The sequence below is a fragment of the Chiloscyllium plagiosum genome, unplaced genomic scaffold, assembly GCF_037043375.1.
Source record: "Chiloscyllium plagiosum isolate Xiang-an unplaced genomic scaffold, Cpla_swu_hap1 HiC_scaffold_23, whole genome shotgun sequence".
Classification (NCBI taxonomy): Eukaryota; Metazoa; Chordata; class Chondrichthyes; order Orectolobiformes; family Hemiscylliidae; genus Chiloscyllium; species Chiloscyllium plagiosum.
This window is the reverse complement of record NW_028270161.1, coordinates 55,406,363-55,418,364: the sequence shown is the minus strand read 5'-3', so window position 1 is coordinate 55,418,364 and position 12,002 is coordinate 55,406,363. Positions and strand designations below refer to the sequence as shown.

At 45.3% G+C, this 12,002-nt stretch overlaps 1 protein-coding gene across 1 annotated transcript in view; it reads right to left on the bottom strand.

Annotated features, from left to right (window-relative positions):
- The window catches only part of irag2 (inositol 1,4,5-triphosphate receptor associated 2), a 169,467-nt gene that overhangs the window by 100,751 nt on the left and 56,714 nt on the right, over positions 1-12,002 (bottom strand). The window contains exons 11-14 of the mRNA XM_043713369.2: positions 10,158-10,217; positions 10,014-10,075; positions 9,830-9,932; positions 6,244-6,378 (exon numbers count right to left, since the gene is read on the bottom strand). Coding sequence (XP_043569304.2) covers positions 6,244-6,378; positions 9,830-9,932; positions 10,014-10,075; positions 10,158-10,217 — 360 coding nt within the window. The remainder of the gene's footprint in view (positions 1-6,243; positions 6,379-9,829; positions 9,933-10,013; positions 10,076-10,157; positions 10,218-12,002) is intronic.

Sequence of the window (12,002 nt, the reverse complement as noted above, 5' to 3'; positions counted from 1 at the left end):
CGGTACAAGCTGTTGCCACTGCATGTCACTGGAGAGAGTGAATGTTGGAAGGTAGTGGATGGACGGCTCCTTTGAATGGAATTGCACTCATCCAAGTACAGAGTATTCAGCCATGCTCCTGACTTACGCTTTGTAGATAGTGGACTGCTTTGGAGTGCCAAGTGGCGAGTGGGATGGTGAAATATGGATGCAGGTAGGAGGTGGCTGTAATTGGTCAGTGGGAAGAATGGAGCAGATAGGTGGGAAGGAAGATGGACAGGTTAGGTCAGATTAACAGGATGGGGGGGGGGGGGGTGGGTGGGAAAGAGGCTGGGCTGGGCCTGGGATGAGGCAGGAAGAAGGGGGGCGATGGTGAGGAGATTTGAAAACGGGTGAATTCTATATTTAGGCCGTACGGTTGTAAACGCAAAAGGAAGAAGATGAGGTGTTCTTCCTCATAGGCTCTCTGATTGCCACTTTCTTCTAGTTGTACTGGAATTGAGAAGTGCAATGCATCTGACCCTACGTATGGGGTTATGTCATTACTAGTCTGATTAAAGATCTTGACTTCCATTATCCCACTATCAACATCAGAGGAGTTACCATTAACCAGAAAGTAAACTGGGTCAGCCATATAAATACACTGGCTACAAGAGCAGATCAGAGGCTGGGAATTCTATGGTGAGTAGTTCACCACTTGACACTCCAAAACAGTCCTCTGGTTGAATACTTTGTACTCGGATGAGTGCAGTTCCATTCAAAAGGAGCCCTCCATCCACTACCTTCCAACATTCACTCTCTCCAGTGACATACAGTAGCAACAGCGTGTACCATTTACACAACACCACTCCAGTAATTCACAAGTGCTCCCTCAATAGTACATCCAAATCCAGAACCCCTCACCCTAGACAAGGGCAGCAGATGCCACTTTTCTCCCAGCCCCACTATTTTCTCCTCTTTATTTCTCAGCCTCCTTCCCCTCCCCCAATCTTAATGAAAAGGTTCGGACCTAAAACATCAACTCTCCTTTTCTTACGCTGTGCTTTTTCCAGCTCCACTCTTTATCCACTCCCTACATTTCGTGCAAACAGCCACTAAAACATAGTGCATGAACAATATATGAAAGTGATATCAGAATAACATGGGGTCAGGCAAAAAGACTAGATTCTTCTCTATCATTCCAATCAATCAATCAGATACCATGGTTATCTGGCCTCCTCAACTTTTCCTGTAATTCAACTACGTTTACGATATCATCTGACAAACACCTATTGTGTCAACAAAGCAAAGATGTGGATGAGTGTGTTTGAGAAATCATTGTCAGTTCATTTACCCAAGGCAGCATCTTTGCCTTACACTCACAGATGCATTACATTCCAAGCACAGCACAAAGTTGTTTAACTCCTTGTGTGTTGATCCCACAAACACCTTACAACAGAAGGTATATAAAAATGTTCATCCATAAACTTACCTTGCCAACAACTTGTTGTTAATCGTACCTTTAACATAGCAAATTAACAGCATAGAAAAATAGCCCTTTGGACCATGCTGGTCAAAAACACCCTCACCATTCTCATCCCATTTTCCAGCAATTGACCCACAGCATCACATGCCCTGGCATCACAAGTGTCCATCTAAATACTTCTTAAAAGTATTGAGGGTTTCTGCCTTGACCAGTCTTACAGGCATTCCTTACAGGTGTTCCTCTACTCCTCTAAACCTTCTGTTCCTTTCCTTAAATCTATGCCCCCGCTTCCACCCACCCCAGCCATTGAGCCCTCTATCAAGCAGGAAAGTTTCTTCCTGGTAAATCTACTGCGCACCCTTTCCAGTCCTATCACACTCCTCCTATAAAGTGGATTCCAGCTGTCACCTAACCAACATCTTGTACATTTCCAACGTAACCTCCCTGCTCTTAAATTCTATGCCTGGCTAATAAAAAGCTAAGTAGGAGAAAGTGAGGACTGCAGATCAGAGTCGAGAGTGTGGTGCTGGAAAAGCACAGCAGGTCAGGCAGCATCCGAGGAGCAGGAGAATCGACATTTCAGGCATAAGCCCTTCATCAGGCTCATGCCCGAAACGTCGTTTCTCCTGCTCCTCGGATGCTGCCTGACCGGCTGTGCTTTTCCAGCACCACACTCTCGACTCTAAGAAAGGTTAGTGCTTCTTAACTACTTTATCCACCTGTGCTGATGGCTTCAGGGACCTGTATACATTCACACTGAGGTGCTTTTGATCCTCTGTGCTTCTCAAGATCCTACCAGTCATCATGTATTCCCTTGCCTTATTTGCTTTGCTAACATGCATAAACTCATTTATCTGAATTGAATTCCATTTGCTATTGACCAGCCCATCGGATTCCTATTCTGGTTCAAGGCTATATCATTTTTTGCGAAATTACTTCTCAACCATCCTGCATTCACAACTAAGTCATTCATGTAAACCACAAACATCTACTGCCCCAGGAAATATAACGATGTAAGTTTATAAACAGGTTGATGTGATGGTTTTAGCATTAGGGTGAAGAGAGTTAGCGTACCGTGTGTGCTAGCCTGCTTCTCGTGTTCAGCCAATACCAGAAATGCAAACAGAAAGCCAAACGTGCAAATGTTTCCTCTTTAATGCATAGCAGCCCTGTCAAACACCATCAGCTTCACCTCCTCTTGGTAACACAAGAGGTCCCTTGTTGCTCCAGATTAAAATGTTTCCCAGGTCTGCAGACTTACTGTTTGCTGGTACACTTACACAAATTTACCAGACTCCCACTGATGGGCAAATAGCTCAACTCACACAGCTCTCCAATAACACAGGCCTCATTTCTCTTTCCTGGAAGAATGCCCTGATTTCAGGGGAGTATGGACAGTGATCTTGACAGGTTGACTCCCTTTGTCCTACTAAGGTTAGGACATTCCCTAAGATGGAAGGTTTCAAGACTCGGGGGTACATTTTTAAGGTAAGAGGAGAGAGATTTTTAAAAAGACATTAGGGGCAAAGTTTTTTTTAAAAAACACAAGGGTTCAGGTGTGGAATGAATTTCCTGAGGAAGGGGTGGATATGCACAGTTACAATATTTAATAGACGTTTATTTATCTAAGTAAATAGGAAAGATTGGAGGGATACGGGCCAGGACAGGGTAGGCGGGACTAGTTTAGTTTGGGATTATGGTTCGGTATGGACTGGTTGGACCAAAGGGTCTGGTTCTGTGCTATATGAATAGGACAGCAGCATTATCGGACTCAAATTAAATCGCTCTAAATTGTTCTCAACGCTCTGGGTGGAAGTTTTCCAGTTTGTGATAAATAGGTCACAAAGACAGTCTAAAAGCTCCTTCAAGGTGGCATTGTGAAACATCCACAAGATGCTATGTGGAGGCAGAAGCAAGTTGCAGTTGGATCGCCACTCTATACTGAGTCATAAGCATAACCACCACCATTTCCAAGCTGCCTTCCGTTCTGAAGAAAGGGTCACCAGACCTGAAGTGGTAACTCTCCTTTCTGTCCACAGATGCGGTCAGATCTTCAGCAATATTGAGTTACTACAGCAATTTCTATTTCTGTTCCGGATCTCCAGCATCCGCAGTTGTTTGTTTCACATTGAAGTCAATGTCTCACTTACATACATACATACATACAATGAGAGAATTCAAAGCCAGTTTCCTGCTCAGAATTGGTACTCATTGAACATTATGTCGAGAGACTGACCATAGTAGCCTGGGATTTGTTTTCTACGAAAAGACAACAACCTTGAGCTCACAGTGAAGTCTTTCATGCTACCCAATCAAATCTGTTTGTAACAATAGTGGAAACGTTTCCACTTAAGACAATATACTTGTTAAACAGAATTTGGAACACCAGATCAAAGGGTGGGAAATTAAAGCACATTTTGCTTCCTCACTTGCTTGGAAATTGTTAAATCCTGAATATTTTCCAATTTGGATGAAAAGATTCAATGTGAGCACACTTTCACTGCTCACAACTGTTGCCTGACCTACAGAACGCTTCCAGATTAAAAAAAAAATGTTTACAATTTTGACAACTGCAGTATTTGCCTTTGGTGTTGTAGTAAAGTCTGGCCAAGCCAGTCTGTGTCTATACCCCAGATAGAGTCAATCTACTTCAAGACAGGAGGGGCGAAGGGGGGATTCTCCAGTGTTTGGTGTATGCAATGAATAACTCAAACAATGGGAAAGACCACCTTGTTTTCAAATTTCAAGTGGGTTTGCGTTTGACAACTTGTCAAATTTATTGGCTTAATTATTAAATCTTACTCTGGACTGCCAGCTGTAGATTTGTTTCCATGTGCATTGGAATACAGATAGGACTTTTCAATTCCTCATTCACATGCCTTCAAAACAAAAATAATTCAAGATGTCTTCATTATCAGACAGCCCGACCAGGAACTATTTGACTTGTCACTCATGTCTTTTGGAGAAGAACGGGAATAGCAGTGTTGTGGGGTGTATCACTTCAAAGTTACACACCAACCTGGCTCCCATAAATACCATGATACCAGGCTAGTATCTCAAACCTTTCGATTGGTCACTACTGTGGGAGCACCCTTACCACATGAACCGTGTGAGGAGAAAGCAATGGTAACTTTCATAGAATCCCTGCAGTGTAGAAGCAGGCCATTCAGCCCATCGAGTCCACACTGACCCTCTGAAGAGCATTCCACCCAGACCTACAACCCCCTACCGTATCCCTGTAACTCTGCATTGCCCATGGCCAATCCACCTAACTTGCACGTCTTTGGACTGTGGGAGAAAGCCAGGGCACCTGGAGGAAACCCATGTAGATTAAATCTCGAAACGACACCGAAAGAAGAATTCCTGGTTATTTGAATTACAGGGAGAGATTGAACAGGCTGGGGCTGTTTTCCCTGGAGTGCCGGAAGCTGAGGGGTGACCTTATAGAGGTTTACAAAATCATGAGGGACATGGATAGTATAAACAGACAAAGTAGTTTCCCGGGGGGGGGGGGGGGGGGGGGGGGGGTGGAAGGGGGAAGTCCAGAACTAGAGGGCATAGGTTTAGGGTGAGGTGGGGAAAAAGATATAAAAGAGACCTAAGGGGCAACACTTTCACTCAGAGGGGGATATGTGTATGGAAGTGGTGGAGGCTAGTACAATTTAAATTTAAAAAGGTATTTGGATGGGTATGTGAGTAGGAAGGGTTTGGAGGGATATGGGCCAGATGCTGGCAGCTGGGACTAGATTGGGTTGGGATATCTGGTCGGCATGGATGAGTTGGACTGAAGGGTCTGTTTCTGTGCTGTACATCTCTATGACTGTATTTGACCTAGCCGTGATTTTGGGATGTGTAAGTTGGTCACCAAACCTGACTTTCAAGCAACATTTTGATGAGTGATTGGCTGGCTCTAAAGGGTGCGAGATACCCTGAAATAGAGAAACGTTCTTGGTTTATAATCGTATCACATGATGATATTAAAATTTGCGGACTAGCACTCGGGTCTTTAAGAGTATACATTGAGCCCCTCACCCCCCGATTGCAAGGAAAGAATGTTATCACTGACACTATCACAACCTCTTTCTTCCTTTTTCACAACATCAAATTATACTGCACCAAACAAGGAAAGCTTCAAATTAAATAAAAACAGCAAAAACTGAGTGTTCAGTAGGTCGGACAGCTTCTGTGAACAGAACTGAGTTAACATTTCAGGGCAATGAACTACTGTTCTGGGCGGGGGTGGTATCATTATCCTTAAACATTAACTCTCGGGCAGAATCTTATCAGGCTCTAAGCATTGCAAATTGTGGAGATTTTATAAATATCGCACTTGTGCCAGGGACAATGTCTGGATCTCAGGGAAACAGCGAGCAGCTCTAGAAAGACCATGAGTGGTAAGTTGACGTAGAAATTGGACGTGTTTCTCATCACGAAGACTCAAATGCCAATTAACATGGAGTGTTTAGCTCACGCTGAGATTCACTCCACTGAACTCGACATGACTCGTACTTTGAGGGAAAAAAAATCCATTTCTAAATCCAAAAGAAGTCAGAACCATTGGGTTCGGTACTGCTCCTGGCTCCCACCCCTGGACCCTGAACTGCACACAGGGTCCCACAGAGCCCAAGGCCCCAGTTACTGGAATCAACGTATCCCACACCCTCATCTACTCCCATTCTCCCTGAGCCCGGGTATCTACAAATGCTGCCAGACGTGCTCAGTGTTTTGAGCACTTTTCATCTTTACTTCAGGTTTCCAGCATCTGCAGGACTTTGGAACTCTATGGGGGAAAATCTTACCATCTGTGTGGTGATCATTTTGAATTGAACTGCGGCTGCCTCTGTCCCAAGACTTTGTATGAGCATCACAACCTCCTTGTCCAGGGCCTCGTCAAAGGGGTGTTCAGAAACTCTTGACCATTCGGAACTGTCCACCTTAAAAAAGAAAGTCGCACAAAACACTGAAAATATTTAGACTTTTATTTCGTAATTCCTGGTACAATTCAAATGTTAGTTTTTACATCAGTATGCTGACCTAATTTCCTGTACTGAAACCAAAACGGTGAAAAAGAGACAAAATTGAAGCTTGCTTGACTCAAGATGACTGGGTCTCCTTTCAACAATGTTTAAGACCAGTGCATCCAAACAACTAGTCAGCAACGCCCCAACTCAAGAGCTGTTATAGGCATGCTGACAAAGTCTGATCTTCACATGTTAAAGCAAGTCTGCATATTATACAATTTTAAAATAAAATCAACAGAAAATGATCCATGTTTACAGATGGTAGGAGGCAGGAAACAAGCTTTCTTGCTGCACCATAACTATATGGAGACGACCGCTGGCTCTTGTCATAAGGACCATTGGAGGAATTCCCTAACTACATTTAGCACAATCCATGGCTTATTAGGTTTGGCCACTTGGACCAGCTGCTTGCCCCTATTCCTGCTGACTCAGCCCCAAAGCTCTGTAAAACGATTCCTTTTCAAATATTTACTCAATTTCCTTTAGAAAGTCATATTTGAATCTGTTGCCAATACAGTATTCCAAATCAAAACAAAATTAGAGGCAGCAGCGGCATTGGCACAGCAGATCTCAAGAACATACAAACGTGAGAATTAGGAGCATGAAGTAGGCCATTCAACCCCTCAAGTGTGCTCTGCCATTCATTAAGATAATGGCTGACCTGCTTGTAACCTCAAATCCACATTCCAACCTATCCCTGATGCAGTTTCACCCCTTAACAAGAATCTACTTAGCTCCACCTTAAAATGTACAAGGATTTTGCTTTCTCTGAATTCTCAGGGAGAGGATTCCAAAGACTCTAAACTCTCAGAAATATTTCACCACATCCATTTGAAATGGGCGACTGCTGATCTTAAACAGTGACACACATTTCCATATCTCCTATACACGGAGACACCATCTCTAAATCCATCCTGCCATGATGTTACAGGATCTTACATGTTTCATTCAAATCACTGCCTACTCTTTGAAACTTTAGTGAATACAAACCTAGCCTGACCAACCTTTCCTCAATACAATCCCCATCTCAGGTACTGTTCTAGCAAACCTTGCTTGAATTGCATAAGGATACCACCTTCAAGTTCCCCTCCAAGGCACTCACCATCCTGACTTGAAAGTTTATCACCATTCCTTCATTGTTGCTGGAACGCCCCCCCTAAGGGCATTGTGGGTCAAGCCACAGCAGGTAGACTAGAGCAACTCACGAAAACAGCTCCACCACCATCTTCTCAAGGTCAACTAGGGCCAGGCAATAAATGCTGACCCAGCCAGTGACACCCACATCCACAAGTAAATTTTAAAAACGTTCTGTGAAAACACTTATGTCCTTCCAAAATAAGTTGAACAATATTGTGCTCTGTTTTCGCGATGTGCCCTTACCAAAGCCTTTAATCTAATCAGGAGGTGGGCATTGCTAGCTGGCGCAGAATTTATTGCCTGTTCCTCCTTGTCCTCGAGAAGGTGGTGGAGAGTTGTTGCTTTGAAATGCTGCAGTCAGTGTGCTGTAGGCAGACCTACAACCCTGTTAGGGAGGGAGCTCCAGGATTTTCACCGAGTGACACTGAAGGAACGGCAACTTATTTCTGACTCAGGATGGTGAGACGCTTGGAGCAGAACTTGCAGGTGGTGGCATTCCCTTGGGTGTGCTACCCTTGTCCTCCTAGATGGATGTGGTGGTGGGTTATGGAAGGTACTATCTAATGATCTTGATGAATTTCTGCAGTGCATCTTTTGGACAGTACACACTGCTGCTGAGCATAAGTGGTGGAGGGAGTGAATGTTTGTGGATGTGGTGCCAATCAAGTGGGCTGCTTTGTCCTGGATGGTGTCAAGCTTCTTCAGTGTTGTTGGAGCTGCACTCATCCAGGCAAGTGGGGAGTATTCCATCACACTCCTGACTTGTTCCTTGTCAATGGTGGACAGGCTTTGCGGAATCAGGAGGGGAGTTACTCACTGCAACATTCCTATCTTCTGACTTGCCACGGTTTATGTGGCAAGTCCAGTTGTTTTTGATCAATGGTAAACCCAAGGATGTTGATAGTGAAGATTCACTGATGGCAATACTTAAATGTCAAGGCAAAGGTGGTCAGATTGTCTCTTATTGGAGATGGCCATTGCTTGGCATTTGTGTGGCAGAAGGTTATTTGTCACTTGTCAGCCCAAATCTGGACATTGTGCAGATCTTTTTGCATTTGAGCATGGAGTGCTCCAGTATCAGAGGAGTCTCGAATGATGTTGAACATTGCACAATCAGCGAACATTCCCACTTCTGAGCTTATGGTGGAGAAAGGTCATTGATGAAGCAGCTGAAGATGGTTGGGCCTCAGACAATATTCTGAGGAACTCCTGCAGAGATGCCCTGGAGCGGAAGTGACTGACCTTCAACAGCCACACCCATCTTCCTATGTGACAGGTATGACTCCAACCAGCAGAACGTCCTCCCTCTAATTCTCATCGATTCCAGTTTTGCTAGGGCTCCTTGCTAACACAGTCTGTCAAATGTGGCCTTTATGTAAAGGGTCATCACCCTCCCCTCATCTCTGGAATTCAGCTCTTTTGACAATATATGACAAGGCTATCATGAATAACTGAAGTGTTACCCTCTCTACATTTGTATTCCAATCCACTTGTGATAAACAACAACAATTACTTATCTAATTACTCATTGTAACTAAGTCCCTGGGATAGTAAGCCAGAACTCCAGGCTAACATACTGAGACATTTGACTTGAATTTAAAATGGAATCTGGAATTAAAGGTAATCTAATCGCAACCATGTTGATTGTTGGAAATCAACATCTGGTTCACAACATTCAGGAAGGAAATCTGCCATCCTTCCCTGGCCTGGCCTTCATATATCTCCAGCATCACTGCAATGTGGTCAACTCTTCACTGCCCTCTGAAATCATAGAATCGCTACAATGAGGCAGCAAGCCATTTGGCCCATTGAGTCCATGCTAACCCTCCACACAGCATCTCACCCAGAACCACACCTTATCTCTGTAACCCTGCAATCTCCCTCCTAACCTACGCATCCCTGAACACTCTGGAACAATTAAGCATGGTCAATCTACCTAACCTGCACATTTTTGGACTGTGGGAGGAAACTGGAACATCCTGAGGAAACCCACACAAACACACAGGGGATGTGCAATCTCCATGTAGACAGTTGCCCGAGGCTGGAATCAAACAGGCCCCTGGCGCTGTGAGGGTGCAGTGCTGACCACTGAGCCATTGTGCCACCCCTGGCCAGGTATCTTTCTCAGTTCGAGTGCAAACGCGAATGGCAACAAATGCCGGCCTTGCTAGTGATGCCCAGACCTTGAAAAATTGATAAAATTAGAGGAGTTCTTCAATGACCTTACCTCAAGAGCACATTGAGCGTTTAAAAGCTCTGACTGCAAGGAGCTTGGTCCCTTGGCTAGGTCGTGTCCATCTTGGGGCATTCCCGTCAACTTAATGCACTCACTACAAACAGTTAGAGATGCAATATAAACCAGTTGCAGGTATTTCAATGTAATTAAGTGGTTGCTCCGGATCATTACTCACGAAGATAGCTCCTGTTGCATTAGCAGCTGATTTTCTAATTTTGTCTTCTCCGTTCGCAAGGCCTAGAAAGGTATTCAAGGCAGGCATTTAGGCAAGGGGTTGAGGGATTCCGCTTTTGTTTTGTTATTAGAAATAAGATCTTACCTCTACCACCAAGGAATATTCAACAATGGAATTCTTAAGTTCCTCAATGTGATTATCCCTCTGTAATGAAAGAGGGCACTGTTAAATTACAACAAATAAACATTTCCATTCCTTATCCAGAAAAATACACAATTGTTACGAATTAATATTGTCTCTTGCATTGCACAGATCCCAGCTTTCATTCGGTTTAAGATGTTAACATATAGTCTTCTTTTTGGTTTGGAAGAGAGAGAGAGAAATTCATTGTCAAGGCTTTGCTGATTGGTTGAGGTGCTGCCTTGGAGAATGTACAAGAAGATAATTGCCCTCCATGGTTATCACAAACATTTGAGCATTAGGTAAACCGAGCCTTTTCATTTGCTATGATGCAGCAGCAACACAAGTAATATTTACCTCTAAAAGGGACTCTCTGTCAACCACACTAATGAGTAATGCAGTAAAAATAATGACTGCAGATGCTGGAAACCAGATTCTGGATTAGTGGTGCTGGAAGAGCACAGCAGTTTAGGCAGCATCCGAGGAGCAGCAAAACCGACGTTTCGGGCAAAAGCCCTTCATCAGGAATAAAGGCAGTGAGCCTGAAGCGTGGAGAGATAAGCTAGAGGAGGGTGGGAAGAAAGTAGTATAGAGTACAATAGGTGAGTGGGGGAGGGGATGAAGGTGATAGGTCAGGGAGGAGGGTGGAGTGGATAGTTGGAAAAGATGATAGGCAGGTAGGACAAGTCGTGGGGACAGTGCTGAGCTGGAAGTTTGGAACTAGGATGAGGTAGGGGAAGGGGAAATGAGGAAACTGTTGAGGTCCACATTGATGCCCTGGGGTTGAAGTGTTCCGAGGTGGAAGGTGAGGCGTTCTTCCTCCAGGCATCTGGTGGTGAGGGAGTGGCGGTGAAGGGGGCCCAGGACCTCCATGTCCTCGGCAGAGTGGGAGGGGGAGTTGAAATGTTGGGCTATAGGGCGGTGTGGTGGATTGGTGCAGGTGTCCCAGAGATGTTCCCTAAAGCGCTCTGCAAGGTGTCGTCCAGTCTCCCCTCAGAGGACGAACGATCAGTCCTCAGCAAAGGACTCACCTTCAGCCCCCTCCGTCCACGCTTCAATGATTTTAATACACGCCATAACGTCGAACACTTCTTCCTCTGCCCCGAGCTTACTTTCACAATCAGGACTCCCACCCACCTTCCGAGGACCCCTTCGCCCATCTCCAACACACTGCATCCACCTGGACACCCCGCGCTGGCCTATAACCTGCCCTCGACCTCTTCATTTCCAACTGCCACTGGGACATTAACTGCCTCAACCTGTCTAACCACCTCCCCCATGCCAACCTCTCACCCTCACAACACGCAGCCCTCCAATCCCTCTGCTCCAATCCCAACCTCACCATCAAGCCAGCAGATAAAGGGGGCACAGTGGTAGTCTGGCACACTGACCTCTACACCGCTGAAGCCAAACGCCAACTCGAGGACACCTCTTCTTACCGCCCCCTTGATCATGACCCCACCCCCCCATCACCAAACCATCATCTCCCAGACCATACAGAACCTCATCACCTCAGGAGATCTCCCATCCACAGCTTCCAACCTCGGTTCGGGAACACCGCACTGCCCGGTTCTACCTCCTTCCCAAGATCCACAAGCCTGACCATCCTGGCCGACCCATTGTCTCAGCATGCTCCTGCCCACTGAACTCATCTCTACCTACCTTGACACTGTCCTATCCCCCCCTAGTCCAGGAACTCCCCACATACGTTTGAGACACCACCCACGCCCTCCACCTCCTCCAAGACTTCCGTTTCCCCAGCCCACAATGCCTCATCTTCACCATGGATATCCAATCCCTTTACGCCTC